The sequence below is a fragment of the Solea solea genome, chromosome 7 (assembly GCF_958295425.1).
Source record: "Solea solea chromosome 7, fSolSol10.1, whole genome shotgun sequence".
Lineage (NCBI taxonomy): Eukaryota > Metazoa > Chordata > Actinopteri > Pleuronectiformes > Soleidae > Solea > Solea solea.
In genome coordinates this window covers 3,919,781-3,934,407 of record NC_081140.1, presented here as the reverse complement: position 1 = coordinate 3,934,407, position 14,627 = coordinate 3,919,781, and the positions used below count along the sequence as shown (strand labels likewise).

The 14,627-nt window shown below is 38.7% G+C and overlaps 1 protein-coding gene across 9 annotated transcripts in view; it reads left to right on the top strand.

The window, feature by feature from the left end:
* The window catches only part of usp2a (ubiquitin specific peptidase 2a), a 56,275-nt gene that overhangs the window by 19,587 nt on the left and 22,061 nt on the right, over positions 1-14,627 (top strand). Inside the window, exon 1 of one of the 9 annotated variants that reach the window (XM_058634421.1) lies at positions 13,512-13,982. The exons of 7 other annotated variants lie outside the window; for them this stretch is intronic. In XM_058634421.1, coding sequence (XP_058490404.1) covers positions 13,827-13,982 — 156 coding nt within the window. In that variant the 5' untranslated portion in view covers positions 13,512-13,826. Of the gene's footprint in view, positions 1-13,511; positions 13,983-14,627 lie in introns of those variants that run through there. One more of the 9 variants, XM_058634420.1, reaches the window with a different exon arrangement.

The window sequence follows — 14,627 nt, the reverse complement described above, 5'->3', positions numbered from 1 at the left end:
GTTTGTTAAAAGGATACTTCAGGTTTCTTGTAGTGTGGTTATATGAGATACTGATTTATGGTCAGTCAATTATGCACGTCCCTTGTGTTCCAAGACACAAATTGCTGTAAGTTAAAACATAACTGCCTTCTGGTACACAAGGAAACACATATTTAGCCACCTAGTGAAACTAACTGCTGGGGCTTTTCCATTATAGAGTTCTAGCATTACTCAGCTTGAATCGACTCTACTCAGGATAGTACCTGGTACCTGGAGCTTTTTTGGTACCTGGTCTGGTGAGGTCCTCCATAGGTTTGTGTGTTTGTGGCACGTATAAAACAACGCCACGGCAGTCTCACAAAAAAAGGCATGTCTGATACCAAACCGGGGAGAGAAGAGTTAGAGCAAGAGTAGAGCCAAGTAGTGCTAGAAGTGTGTAATGGAAAAGGCACAGTCTAAATGTCAGTAACTTAAACAATCACACTCAAGAAAACCTGTACTTTCACTTTTTGTCATTTTCACTATTTGCTGGAGCCATGGTTCTCAAACTGTGGTACGTGGTACGTGTACCAGTAGTATGTGCTTCCTCTGGTGTAACTCAGTAAATCAGCAATACTGTTCTACTGTATACAGTATACCAGGGTATGTGATCTGAGTGGAGCTGAGGTATTTTGACAGGAGTGTGTAGATAATTAAACAAATAACAAAAAAATTATAATACATTAAATAATAATCAGAGTCACCTTATCTCTCGCTCCATCTTAATCTAATTTTACTATGCCAGTGTGTGAATTATATGTGAGGAAGAGGAGGATGATGAGAGAGCAAATTATCTTATTGGTAATAAATCTGTCTCCTGTGAAAAGTCTGTAGGTGATTTTTTGATTTTTTTGTTTCCTGTGAAAAATTGTGAGACTCATAATAAGTTATTTGACATAAAAACACATTTTCATTTTGCTAATTGAACGATCATCACAGTCTTACTGTAGGTAATGGCGGAATTATCCTTGAAAGAAAGTCATCAACCAATTGAAGCATTTCCCCAGCCAGTGTCCGTGGCTGCAGGCACTCAGTTAATGCTAGTGTAAGCCTTCTCATTTTGTTGTCATCTAAACATTTAATGTATTAATGAAAGAGAAAATATTATAGTTTGATTGATATATATGAGTATGAGATGTTTGGTTATAGCAAGTGTGATGATCTGTTTGTGTCTATGTGTGTTTGTTCATCTGAACTGGACATGTGCATGTGTACTGTCCCATGTGGACTCTTCCTAATGTCTGACCCATTTTGGGAGGGAAATGTCAAGACCCATCTCATGACTGATGAGCGTCACAATGACAGCAGCTACTGTGACCACTTAGTGACCGCTCCTCGTGTCATATTAGGTCAGCCATGATCCTGAGGCGACACAAAGGAGTGGTGCCCTGTTTCTTCTTGACATTGAAGGTGGAATACAGTCCATTAGTAGCTGTCATTCAAGATAAATAAGTCATATTAACAAGTGACAAGCTATTAAAAATGGCATTCTTATTAAATGGCCTGCAGAATAGGTGTATTTTCTGCAAATGAAACTGTTTCAGCAATGTTAACTCATACTCACATGTGTCATGCAATCGTGAATTATTTTCCCATTCTTAAAAATTATATTTTGACCTCAATCCAACATCGTAGCATTCATTCAGCTGTCTGTCTCTGCCTTAATATACAGTATAACTGTGTAACACAGGTGCAACTTGTACCAACAATATATATATAAAAAAAACACAACATTAATAAAACATTTTCCATTACAACAATATGATCTAGATGCAGCACTTAGTGATGTGCTTACTTCATGAGTATAAATATTCCAAAAGCAGTGCTCAACCCACACTCCAGCTGTCTGGTTAATGGTTATGTTTAGTGTACAAACAATTACAGAAGATATTCATCTATGTACAGAACTGTTTCTAAATATATACATATATATGTACAGTATATATGTATATGTATGTATACTGTATGACAAATATACTTTATACAAGCTTCCGTTTTAGATTTTCCTCCCACTTTATTCACATTTAGTGTTTTTGGTGGTCTATTTTTTCCAGTTTACCAGTATAAAACATTAAAAAAAACAACTTTAAATGATAGTTTTTGAAGTGTGGTTGAAGAATAACTCATTCTGACTGCACTGTATGCACACCCTGTGCCAAGAACCAGCTTGAGACACGGATGCTTACTTTCTGAACACATGGTTGCCAGCAGGGACATAAAATAAAAAAAGATTTTAGGCATTGATCCAAGGCTCAACTAATAAAGTCTATGCTAGATTAAGTCTATGATATCTAAGGAAACTCACTCACTCTCCTGTAGCAAAGACAGTCCATAGAGAAAATCTGTTTTTAGCTTTTTATCTGTTTTGTTCAGAAAAAACACATTTTAGTTCAATGGTGGAGGCAGCAGTGGATCAACTATGCAAATGTTCTCCATGCACTTATGTGCAAGCCTGTTTCCAGTCAGAAAAAGGCTGACCATGTGTCAGTACCTCATCCAACCACATTTCAAAGAAACCTATAGACTGTCCCCTGAAATGAATACCCTCTCTTATCTTGTTGGTATATGAATGTTTAAACTTTCGCAGAGCAGTGTTGAAATGTGTTGGCGAAGCAAGTTGAACCCAATCCTGATTCTGCTTCTCAGAAGCTTACAGCACAAAAATAGCAGCTGCTGGTGCCTCATGGTCCTGTTCGTCTTGTGCCATGTTTATGAGTAAGACAAGCTGGTTAACATGACTCTCGTCAGAATCATCACGCTTGTTTTTCCTGCTCCTCATATATATGTAATTCACATTATGTCAGAACATGTAGAAAACAAACTAGAGCCTCTTTCACACTAAAATGTGTGGGTATACTCAGGATTTTAAACCGGATGAAGCTACTTAAAAAAAGAAGATTAAGCATGAAATACGATATTACAGATGAGTTAGAAATGAATCAGGGGAACACCATAACTCTAAGTGATAACAATGGTTACTATTTTGGATATTTTGCTTTGGGCTCTCTTTAAATCAACCGTTTCGATGACTCAGTTGATAAAATGTCATCGAGCTCTGTCCCAAGTTTTAATAGAGTAAGAATTGTGACAAACATTAATGCTAATAGATGAGATAGTCTTAGCGTATGACTCATCTCTGACTAAAATAGAGCAGGTGAAGGAGAGATGAGTGTGTTCACCCGTGTCTTTTGTTCCCACACATGCCGAACAGAGTCAAAGCTGACAAAAATCTACCGAGTTATTTGACCCCAGGAGTGAATGGTGATTAAACAGATTCTTGCTGTTGAGAAACCATTTAATCCCGGGATCTAGCAGGTTTTTTGACCAGTTAGAATGGAGTATAAGTAACGATGGAAACATTTCTACAGCTTTATTATACAGAAGATGGACTTTCTGTGACTTTTACAAATAAAGCATCTCCTGCGCTTTCATTTCCTAATCATCAAAAATACTTCAGGTAACTACATAGTAACATAGTGACAGGAGCCTATTCTTATTTCTTTACATTGTCAGTGTTTTTTGAGGGCATTGATGGCAGAGGGTACAGATATTTTTCTGTATTTTCATTGTGTGAGGCTGGATTATTGTTGTGTATAGCATGAGTTCAGTGAGTGAATGTGGTCATGTGCTACTGTGAGTGCTGTGCATGTGATGGCAGTGTGAGGTTGTGTGTTATTTTGAGCAGTTTGTTTATATTGGTGATGGTGAGCATGGTGAAGGAACAGCTGGAGCAGTGGAGGATGGATTCAGTGATGCAGTTTGTGAGTTGGTTAGCCAACACTCAGGTATAGTCATAAACTACGTCACCTATGTTGCCTTGTCGAGCAAGCATAAAGAGAAACTATTGCTACAATATTTATTTAGTTTTGGTCAATGTTCCCAACAGTGATAACATTGTAGTCAATAAAACAATTGCTGAGGATAAGGCCAACAGTGCAGGAAACTCAACCAGTCAGATTATCAAAGTTCTCTACTAAAGTCCTCATGAACGTCAATCCTGTTTTAAAGACAGCACTACAATTATTTACACACTCTTTGACCTTTCACACACACACACACACACACCACTGTTTCCCTAACTTCTACATGTGGAAGGTAGTTAACAATCACACTGTCAATCCTGACAGGAGTACATTTGATTATCTAATATCATTTAAATAGGTAAACAAATCATTTACAAGAGGTGTTAAGTAAATGAATGAAAAAGAAGTGTTTTATGCATGTTATGTAAAAGAAATACACTTATATCTTAAAGGCGACATAGAATGCTTGTATCACACATATATGTTAGTTATGGAGGTCTACTTACATATATTAACTTGTTTTCATGGTCACATATATGTTAGTTATGGAGGTCTACTTACATATATTAACTTGTTTTCACGGTCACATATATGTTAGTTATGGAGGTCTACTTACATATATTAACTTGTTTTCACGGTTACATATATGTTAGTTATGGAGGTCTACTTACATATATAAACTTGTTTTCACGGTCACATATATGTTAGTTATGGAGGTCTACTTACATATATTAACTTGTTTTCATGGTCACATATATGTTAGTTATGGAGGTCTACTTACATATATTAACTTGTTTTCACGGTCACATATATGTTAGTTATAGAGGTCTACTTACATATATTAACTTGTTTTCACGGTCACATATATGTTAGTTATGGAGGTCTACTTACATATATAAACTTGTTTTCACGGTCACATATATGTTAGTTATGGAGGTCTACTTACATATATTAACTTGTTTTCATGGTCACATATATGTTAGTTATGGAGGTCTACTTACATATATTAACTTGTTTTCATGGTCACATATATGTTAGTTATGGAGGTCTACTTACATATATTAACTTGTTTTCACGGTCACATATATGTTAGTTATAGAGGTCTACTTACATATATTAACTTGTTTTCACGGTCACATATATGTTAGTTATGGAGGTCTACTTACATATATAAACTTGTTTTCACGGTCACATATATGTTAGTTATGGAGGTCTACTTACATATATTAACTTGTTTTCACGGTCACATATATGTTAGTTATAGAGGTCTACTTACATATATTAACTTGTTTTCACGGTCACATATATGTTAGTTATGGAGGTCTACTTACATATATTAACTTGTTTTCATGGTCACATATATGTTAGTTATGGAGGTCTACTTACATATATTAACTTGTTTTCACGGTCACATATATGTTAGTTATGGAGGTCTACTTACATATATTAACTTGTTTTCATGGTCACATATATGTTAGTTATGGAGGTCTACTTACATATATTAACTTGTTTTCACGGTCACGTATATGTTAGTTATGGAGGTCTACTTACATATATTAACTTGTTTTCACGGTCACATATATGTTAGTTATGGAGGTCTACTTACATATATTAACTTCTTTTCACGGTCACATATATGTTAGTTATGGAGGTCTACTTACATATATAAACTTGTTTTCACGGTCACATATATGTTAGTTATGGAGGTCTACTTACATATATTAACTTGTTTTCATGGTCACATATATGTTAGTTATGGAGGTCTACTTACATATATTAACTTGTTTTCATGGTCACATATATGTTAGTTATGGAGGTCTACTTACATATATTAACTTGTTTTCACGGTCACATATATGTTAGTTATAGAGGTCTACTTACATATATTAACTTGTTTTCACGGTCACATATATGTTAGTTATGGAGGTCTACTTACATATATAAACTTGTTTTCACGGTCACATATATGTTAGTTATGGAGGTCTACTTACATATATTAACTTGTTTTCATGGTCACATATATGTTAGTTATGGAGGTCTACTTACATATATTAACTTGTTTTCACGGTCACGTATATGTTAGTTATGGAGGTCTACTTACATATATTAACTTGTTTTCATGGTCACATATATGTTAGTTATGGAGGTCTACTTACATATATTAACTTGTTTTCATGGTCACATATATGTTAGTTATGGAGGTCTACTTACATATATTAACTTGTTTTCATGGTCACATATATGTTAGTTATGGAGGTCTACTTACATATATTAACTTGTTTTCATGGTCACATATATGTTAGTTATGGAGGTCTACTTACATATATTAACTTGTTTTCATGGTCACATATATGTTAGTTATGGAGGTCTACTTACATATATTAACTTGTTTTCATGGTTAAAAACCTCCCAGTCGCTCCAAACGAGCCGATCAAAATATCTCCTCACTGACGCTCTTGTCAGCCGTGCTGTTTCAGACCAAAACCACACCCCCAGAACGTGGACTGTGTTGTGATTGGCCAGCCAACGACAGCTTTCCCACTGTCCTGTGATTGGCCAGGTACCTGGAAGTGACGTAATAGATAGGCCAGCTCTCAGATACACAGCTCCCCCTCTGGCACGGTGGATGCTCTGCATCTCAGCAGCTACAACGAGAGTAGTTCTTCTTCTTCTGCGGTTGAATGTACGCAACCGGATGTGCCCGGACTAGTGCCCGCACCGGGAGGCGCTACGGTGGTGAGAGGAGTGGTGAGGATTTCTGAAGACGACATCAGATTAAGGAAGTGCCGATCCGCTTCGCAGAGCCCAGGAAAACAATAAAACACTATTTTCTCAGCAGTGGCTGAACTGTTTGTTCTGAAACTTTAGGGTTTCATAAACGAGGTAATGATGCAGATACACACACACAAACGCAGCGCTAATTGGAGCTTCCGGTCTATGTCGCCTTTAACAAAAAGTTAGGGAAAATTCCACAAATTTGGTCGGGGACCCAACAAATGATCCTGAATTATCCTCCTGACCTACACTATGCACCACCAACTGAAGGGGTTCATTAACAACTTGTGTAATCATCTGACTACTAATAATCACTCATTCCAGTCCTGTTTATCGTCTACACGAGGTCCAGTGTAACATGACCTAGATTTTTTTTTAAACTGTGACAATCTTCCAATCACACCTTTTAATCTGTAAACAAACAGCCAGTGAAGGGAGAAAACTGAATAATTCTGCTAGGGATTTACATCAAGACGTTTAGCTGTGCTAGCAATATTATTTAACTGCATGGCTCTGAGTTGGTTTGACAGCTTATGGTTTCATAAAAAATAAAAAACCAACAACCTTACTCTGCACTGCATAATAGCCAAATGCAAGTTGTTATTATAGAGCTCCTTGACTGTTGTAAGGGTCAGGCTGGGCCCGCACTGAATGTCTGAGTGTCACATAATGTTTGTTTGTTTTTATTTAGGCCCACATGTTCAGATGAGAGCAGCCACACAAGCTGCGTGAGGTGTGTGTCATAAGAGGGAACCATGCAACTCTTCGTGAGAATAGCACCCTCACCTATTTTTACACCACCAGCCACGCATGGTTCACTGCAAAATAGGGAAAATGATCTCTCACAACAGTTCCAATGGCTATATCTGTCGCATATGTCACAAAGACAACATGTCTTGTACCGAAATGATGATATTCTATTCATGTCTTATTTTGTCCACAATCCAAAATTATTTAGTTGTAATGATTTCTATGTCAAATGGAGCAAAGAAAACCAGAAAATGTTCATATTTAAGAAGCTGAAAAATTAGAAAGCTTGTTATTGAAAAATTATTGAAAAAACACTCAGACCGATTCATCGATTATCAAAATAGTTGATGATTAATTTAGTAATGAAAAGTGAAGTTTTTTTCCAATGCTTTGTAATTGTGACAGTGTTTACCATGCGAGCAATGTGAGCATGGATTACTTTGACCCTTTCCCCTGCTGCTCCTCGTATCTCCTCCTCCATAATCCATGCCTCTTGTCTGTTTTAGGGAGTAAACAAACATTTGGATTAGATGATTGATTGGGTTGATTGATTGTTGTTTTGTTGTGGTGGACCATCACAGGGACATGTGTCCACCAGGAACACTGATAAGACAACACTATCAAAGTGGCAAGAATGTATCGCTAAATGGAGCTTGACACAGTTCTGCATAATCAATAATGACATAATCTTAATGCTTACGTAATGAAATCTATGCCCATTTAGTTTGATGATATCTTAAGTTTGTATTTTTTTTTTTTGCTTTACCTCGTCGTTAAACAACCTTTTCATACACTTTGTACTTTAACACCAGTCTATAGTGCAGCAAACAGGAGTTGTCGATCCTCTGCTGCTTCCACCAGTAAGTTCAAATGTGTTACTTTCAGCAGCTCCTGTGCCTCGGAGAAATAAAAGGTCAGAAAATACTAATGGAAAGATAAGGCAGCAGACTTGAGTGGGTGTAGATTTTATTAGGTAAGCCTAATAAAGTGGCTGAAAATATCCATGTTTTAAGTGAGAGTGAGTCTCCATGTCTTAAGCACTGTATGCTTTTTATTATTGTACGCTTGGGTTTGGTACAGTGCAGTGTGGGTGTGGGCTGTGCCTGATGAGATATGCAGCATGATGTCATACCAGTGCAATGACATTAAACGTGACTCAACAGATAATAATACAACAGACAGCTGCACCCAGCAGCTTTTTTCCTGCTTGGTTTGTGGCTGTTTTGGCGTATTTCCTAAGGCTCTACTCGCCTCGCCTCGCCACGCCACGCCACGATTTAAGTAGCATTTCCACTAGCATAGTACCTGGTACCAGGTACCAGAAGGCGTTTGCCTTGAATTCCGTGTAATATTTAAACCGTACACCTAATGGTACAGTATGGTACCGTACCATTTTACTTTAGTACCCCAAGCCAATGGTGCCAAAGAATGGAATGGTTGGTGTTGGTCATTCTAGTACTATTCCTAAAGGAAACGCAAAAACAATACGTACCACACTGTACCAAACCAAACCGTTCCACTTCGTAAAAAAACAGCTTTACAACTACAATTCCAAAAACCTGAGCTATTTGTTTCAGTGTTCTGTTGTAGTGATTAGGTTTGTGGTGAAATAGGCTCATCTTATTAACCTGGCTTTGGCAGCTGACCTCATTTATTTCATTCATCAATGTAATGTTTTAGGTGGCTGGCAGATGCTATTTTTAAAACTCTACTTCTAGGCCAGCCAAGAAATCATGTAATATCTGGTCTTTGTTCTTCATATACCTTGTAATCAGGGGTTCCTGTTATATTGCAGAGCTATTCACCCATTTATTCACAGTGAGTCTAGCCAACAGCTTAGGATTCTTTTTTTGGTCACTTTTGGTGACCGTCCAAAGCTCATTATTATAGCTGAGGGCTGATGAAGAATATAAATGAATAAATTAAGTGCTGTGCTTTGTAGGTCAGTCTTTCCCTTCTCCCCCACACTCTGATACAGTTACTGCACTTCTCCAAGCATGTCCATGATGGAAAGGTTTGCTTTATAGATCAGTGATATACAGTTGAAATTGGCATTGTATTAATAATCCTAACTCAAGATTAATTTGATAAATTAGAATACATGTCATGGCCTTCATCAACGAAGGGAGTTTCCTTGGTTATGGAAATCTCTTGGTATAACCTATGACTGCTACTGTGCTAGTAAGCTACTATGTAAAGTCATGCTCCTTGTGTTGCAATGCATATAAGCTGAGGGAAAGAATGTGAGCTGCATTCTGCTGTTCTAAAAACTATGGGAAATTGGTGGTTTAATGCCCAACTTAATTAAATTCACTGTAGTTCTCATATAGTTCAATGTTTCGGGCAGCCCGTGGCCAAGTGGAAAGGGAACTTGACTTGTAACTGGAGGGTCGCCGTTTCAAAATCCCCACCAGGCCAAAAAGGGCTGAGGTACCCCTGAGCAAGGTACCCAACCCCCAATGCTCCCCAGGCGCTACTCAGTGTGGCAGCCCACTGCTCCTAATTCTAGGATGGGTCAAATGCAGAGGAATACTTTCCCTAAGGGGATTAATAAAATTAAAAACTTTTTCTCCAGAACCATATAATTAGAATGATCATGGTTTTAGGTTGTTTCATTATAAAAATGCATTACAACACAATGTCTAATAGCTTGATCAGTTATGACAGTTTGTTTAAAATGTAAACAAATTATGGCTGGGTGATAAAAATAAAATATCAGATAATATAATATCAGCTAAATATAATAATCAAAACTTACCCTTAGGGTTAAAGGGCAACAAAATAAAAGTCTTGATTGCAGGCCTTGCCATTGTAAACAACAGGCTTTCTACTGACTTCATACAATGTCCCAACTTCCTGTGATCTTGTCTTCACTGTGGGAGCCCAAGGGGAGCGTTGGAGGTAGACGTTAAATAGAAAATCAATTTTCATTGAACCCAAGTCCTCCGAAAGTACACATTCAAATGAATTGATAATTGATCAAATATATTTATCACCTAGCCCTAGAACAAATATAGGCTAAAATAAACCTGAGGTTGTAGCCCATTACAGACTCACTGACCATAGAGCAAGATTTTACTTCATGTTTTTCTTTCATTTATGGTTAATGCTGTTTAAAAACGTTCACACATACAGCACATCGATAAAATATCTGTAGTTCAATGAATGTCTGCAAACAGCTAAAAACCCTGATTTATATTAAGATTACAAACTTTGAGTTGGTTAACTCGTTGTCTGTCTGACTAATAAAAGGTCGGTCAGGTTTGCTAACAGGTGTCTCATTTCGCTATAGGGTTTAATGATTGTGTACACAAGATTTCATAATGTTCTGGAACAGTGACACAGAAAGTTTCATTCTGTTCTGGAACACACACTCTCCTGTGCTCTCCCTCATACTCCAAAGGAGATGGTTCCAGGGTTACAGAATACTTTGTGCTTCGTAGGAATGTACAAGACCAGTTGTTTACATTGCCCTTCAAAGCAACATGTACCAAGGTTCAATTTAAACACCACAACCAAAAGCTTGTCAGTCTAATTTAGCTTAGGGAGTAGAGCAGCTCTCCCTTGGTGATTGTACTCTGACGTCTCATAACATTGCTCAGAGACTGCTTTTGTCCCATTTTTATACTCAGCGGCTCAAACACTGACTTTTTGCTCCTTCTCACGTAGTTTTCCACCTCAAGGATTTAGACTCTCACGCACACACTGTGTGCTCCCTGGCTGTTTGTTGTGTACACACTCGTGAGCTTGGGTCATGAGTTTATTGGTGTGGACATGTTGAAGGTCTGTCACTCCAAGTGTGAGTTCATTATGTTGCCCATTTGGTATTCTGGTTGATCCTGAACTTTGCTAAGAGAAAGTGGGAAGTGAAGCAGAGGACATGCTGTGGTCTTTGTTATCAGTTAAGTTCAGTGCAGATTTTCCACTTAACACTCAACTCAACTGACTCAACAGACTCAAATGTTGTTGTTGTTGCTGTTGTTGTTTTTATTTAATTTTAGGTTTGATGATACACTGTAAAGTTGTGAAATCAGGTAAGGTACAATTTCCAAATATTGGCTCTGTGTATTTTTGCTGTTGACTTTCACACTCTAGGCTGCAGCACGTAGACCTACTGTAACACAAAGAAAGAAAGAAAGAAAACACACCCTGCAGAGCACAGGTATTCAACATTCAGATAGCAGATTTCTATCCTCCTCAGTTTTTAAACTGAACTGGATAATAAATGAATGACCCTCATGAAAAGAGTGAACCTTATTTTCTCAAAAATGAAACAGGCCTACATATACAGAAAGATTTTTAGACGCAAATTTAACAACGAGCATCTAAAACTAAATTATCTTCAACTTTCGAGTCCGTCATGTGAAGTTACCTTACTCTCATCTCTCCCTGTGAATTCCCTGCTGTGATTGGCTCAGTGTTGTCACATGGCAGTTTACAGCTACTGTAATTGGTCCAAATTTCCTGGACCTCTGGTGCCACAAAGGCCTAAAATGTTGTGTAAGTTAAAATACAAACACTCCATCAGAACATGATCAATATATATGATCAATAGTTTGTAGGTAGTAAGTGCAGGTCTGGATAGGACCGCATCTGGAGGCAGATCACAGTCTGCCAAGCAGAGTGTACTAACCTTGTGTACCAATAACAATAAGGATAATTATAATTTCTCTCCCCCAATAAATAACCGGTCTATTCTGGGCTGTTTGAAATACTGAAATAGAGCCTCCATTCACTAAAAACAGACACAGCAACACATTGCCACATAACACTGTATCCCTCTGGCTCAGCCACATTCAATCACCTGTGTGTGTGTGTGTGTGTGTGTTGCTTTCAGCCCTAGTAATGAATAAAAGTTGCAGTCTCAAGACGTGTTATTGCTGACATAGATATTTAGTTGCTTCAGTACATACTGTATGTGTGTGAGTTGTGTCTCACTTGTTATTAACAAACCACCAACAAATATAGAACTAAAGAAGTTTGGATTTCACAAAAACAAATGAGTAATTTACACGTCTATTTCAAGAGAGGCTGTGGTAATAGGATTCAAAGCTGATTTGTTACTGGACAAAACAGTAGAATGTAGGTAGACAGATCTCTATGACTGTTTCCCCACATTTTTCTGTATTGCTTCTTGTGCACATGCTAATTTTAGACGACATGCACGCATCACCAGGCTGAAGGGACTCTATTTTCAGAGCTGTGTGGATACAGTAATCCTACTGTCATTTCTGATTTATTTGTCTGTATTTTTTATATGCATGTGTCGATCGCTGCATTGACCTGCACTGACAGCAGTAGCTAAGGCCGTGTTTAGACCGCAGCCCAAATCGGATTTGTAATCATATCCAGACACGATCTAGCTTGTAACAGCTAAAAACGATTTTTCCAAAGATGATTCAAACCACATGTGGAGATGGCTTTGAATGTGATTGTGATCAGGTTTTACAAATCTGTTTCAATCTTACCATTTCTGTGTCACTCGCAGCGTGACGTGGAGAGACAGAAGTTATTTGGAAGCGCATTAAACAATGGTTTCACAGTGGAACACAATAGTTTACCCATTTGGGACAGAAACAGGTTCAGATTTATGTCGTCCATTTTGATCGGGAAAATCAGACTCTGATCAGCTTACAAATCTGAATTGGGGCTGCAGTCTAAACGAGGTCTTAGTCACCCAACAATGGAGAAGTGTCATTTCAGAGGACATGGTGTGTTCACATGGAAGTCAGACGCAAGACAGTGGTAGTTATAGACGTGAACCATTACATCTGATCTTTACTGAATCAGAATTGACGTGGCAACAACGTGGCTCTTTAATGTGAATGTAGCCTTTGAGGCAAAGGGCCAGATTGTAGTGAAGAGTCACATTCACTCTGTCATCCATCCATTAACATGCTGTTACATTTGCATTTAGCAGTGTTAAGTCGTGGCCTGGAGCATGAGCAGTTTGGTGTTCTGTCAGGCTCATGATGCAGATGAGGAGAGTCTCCTTGGACAAAAGCATTAGTCCTTCACATTTGTCATAGCTCCGTGGGGAAGGAAGGATGGACTGTGACGTCGACAGCGCTGCTGGAGGCGGTCGCTGACGTTTGTAGAGGGGTTGACTCTGTTTTACCCGAGCCAAAGGAGGCGGACCATCACTCCTGTTAAACGGATTGAGTGCCATTGACAAACCTTCTCTAATGACTGAACGGACGCTGCGCGTACACTTGCTCTTTGAGGTCGCAGTGTTTATACAGGGACAGCCACAGGTTCTCAGCTGCTCGTCGTGATTTGTGACGTCGGCGCCGTCATATGTGAATGAATGAATTCATGCACAAACGGAGTCAATTCGTGTATTTATAGAAAACGTTTTAACAACCGAGGACATACAACAACCGAGGAGCGCATACTGAACCGCCGCCGTCGGCTTGACTTAACTCGCACAGGTACAGTCGGCTTTCTCCGTCCTCTTCCACCTCCTCCTCCTCCTCCAGCATGCCGAGCATGCGACAGTCTTACACCGTGACAGTACCGGAGGAGCCGCCGACCGCAGCTTTCCCCTTCCTGAAGCAGGAGATGCGGAGAAAGGGCAGCATGTCTGGCTCCGTGCTGGTGTCAACTTTCGTGGGGCTTCTGATAAACCAAGCTAAGGTAAGACGCAAGCAGGGGCGGCTATATACGCTTGGAAGGCAGCGACACACCAAACCCCATTCAAAAATCTGCCAATTTAAGCTTCACCCTTCCTTTGTTGATATACACTGCATTATTACCGCGTTATTATCAGACCTCTGACGCTCACACGGCGCTTTGTGAATGACGGCTGTTAATGAATCGAGGCAGAGTCGTGTAACACAGAAAGCCGGTGTGTGTGTGTGTGTGTGTGTGTGAGAGAGAGAGAGAGAGCAAGCATGTGGTGTCCATTATCTAATCTGACCAAAACACCTCTGTGGTCGCATAGTAATTATGCTGAATCTAGTTGTGATTTGAATTCAATTTTCATTTTTATTATTTTACTGGTGATTTATTTACTATTTATTATCTTTTGAATATATGGTGGACACTCTAAATTGACCGTAGGTGTGAGAGTGAATGGCTCCTGGCCATTTGTCCAAGGTGTACCCCACCTTTCACTATGTCAGATACCTGAGATTGCCCCCCCACAACCCTCATGTGGAGGATAAAGCAGTAGAAGACGAGTGAGTGAGTGAATATACATGTATAATAGATATTGTTTACCTTTTGCTGCTATTCGGAGCATACTGGATCTCTATCTATCTATCTATCTGTCTATGGATT